The following is a 385-nucleotide window of genomic DNA, read 5'->3' on the forward strand; positions in this document are numbered from 1 at the left end:
GTGTCCCCAGGGCTGTCCCCAACCCCAGCACGGGGGTGTCCCCAGGGTTGTCCTACGGCTGCCTCCAACCCCACCGCCCCAGCACAGGTGTGTCCCCAGGGCCGTCCCCAACCCCAGCACAGGGGGGTTCCCACCCCCACATCCCCAGCACAGGGGTGTCCCCCGGGCTGTCCTGCGGCTGTCCCCAACCCCGCAGCCCCAGCCCCGGTGCTCCCCAGGCCTAGTCCTCTCAGCGCCGGGGGTCGGTGTCCGCAGCCCCCGCCGCTCCCCCCCGCCCGCTCCCACCTTCTTGACGGAGAGGGAGATGTTCTCCAGGATGCGGTCCTTCACCTCCGCCGGCTCCATGGCGCCTCCGCCCGCCGCCGCCGCCGCCGCCCGCCGCGCC

The 385-nt window shown here is 75.1% G+C and overlaps 1 protein-coding gene across 3 annotated transcripts in view; it reads right to left on the minus strand.

Annotated features, from left to right (window-relative positions):
- PLEKHM2 (pleckstrin homology and RUN domain containing M2) overlaps positions 1-365 on the minus strand; it is a 26,609-nt gene extending 26,244 nt beyond the window's left edge. For 2 of the 3 annotated variants that reach the window (XM_027693111.1, XM_027693109.1), the window contains exon 1: positions 286-365. In XM_027693111.1, the coding sequence (XP_027548912.1) occupies positions 286-345 (60 nt within the window). In that variant the 5' untranslated portion in view covers positions 346-365. The remainder of the gene's footprint in view (positions 1-285) is intronic. The other variant, XM_027693108.1, reaches the window with a different exon arrangement.
- Between the last annotated feature and the right edge of the window lie 20 nt (positions 366-385).

Source organism: Neopelma chrysocephalum, unplaced genomic scaffold (assembly GCF_003984885.1).
Source record: "Neopelma chrysocephalum unplaced genomic scaffold, ASM398488v2 Primary Assembly neopelma1_90, whole genome shotgun sequence".
Taxonomy (NCBI): domain Eukaryota; kingdom Metazoa; phylum Chordata; class Aves; order Passeriformes; family Pipridae; genus Neopelma; species Neopelma chrysocephalum.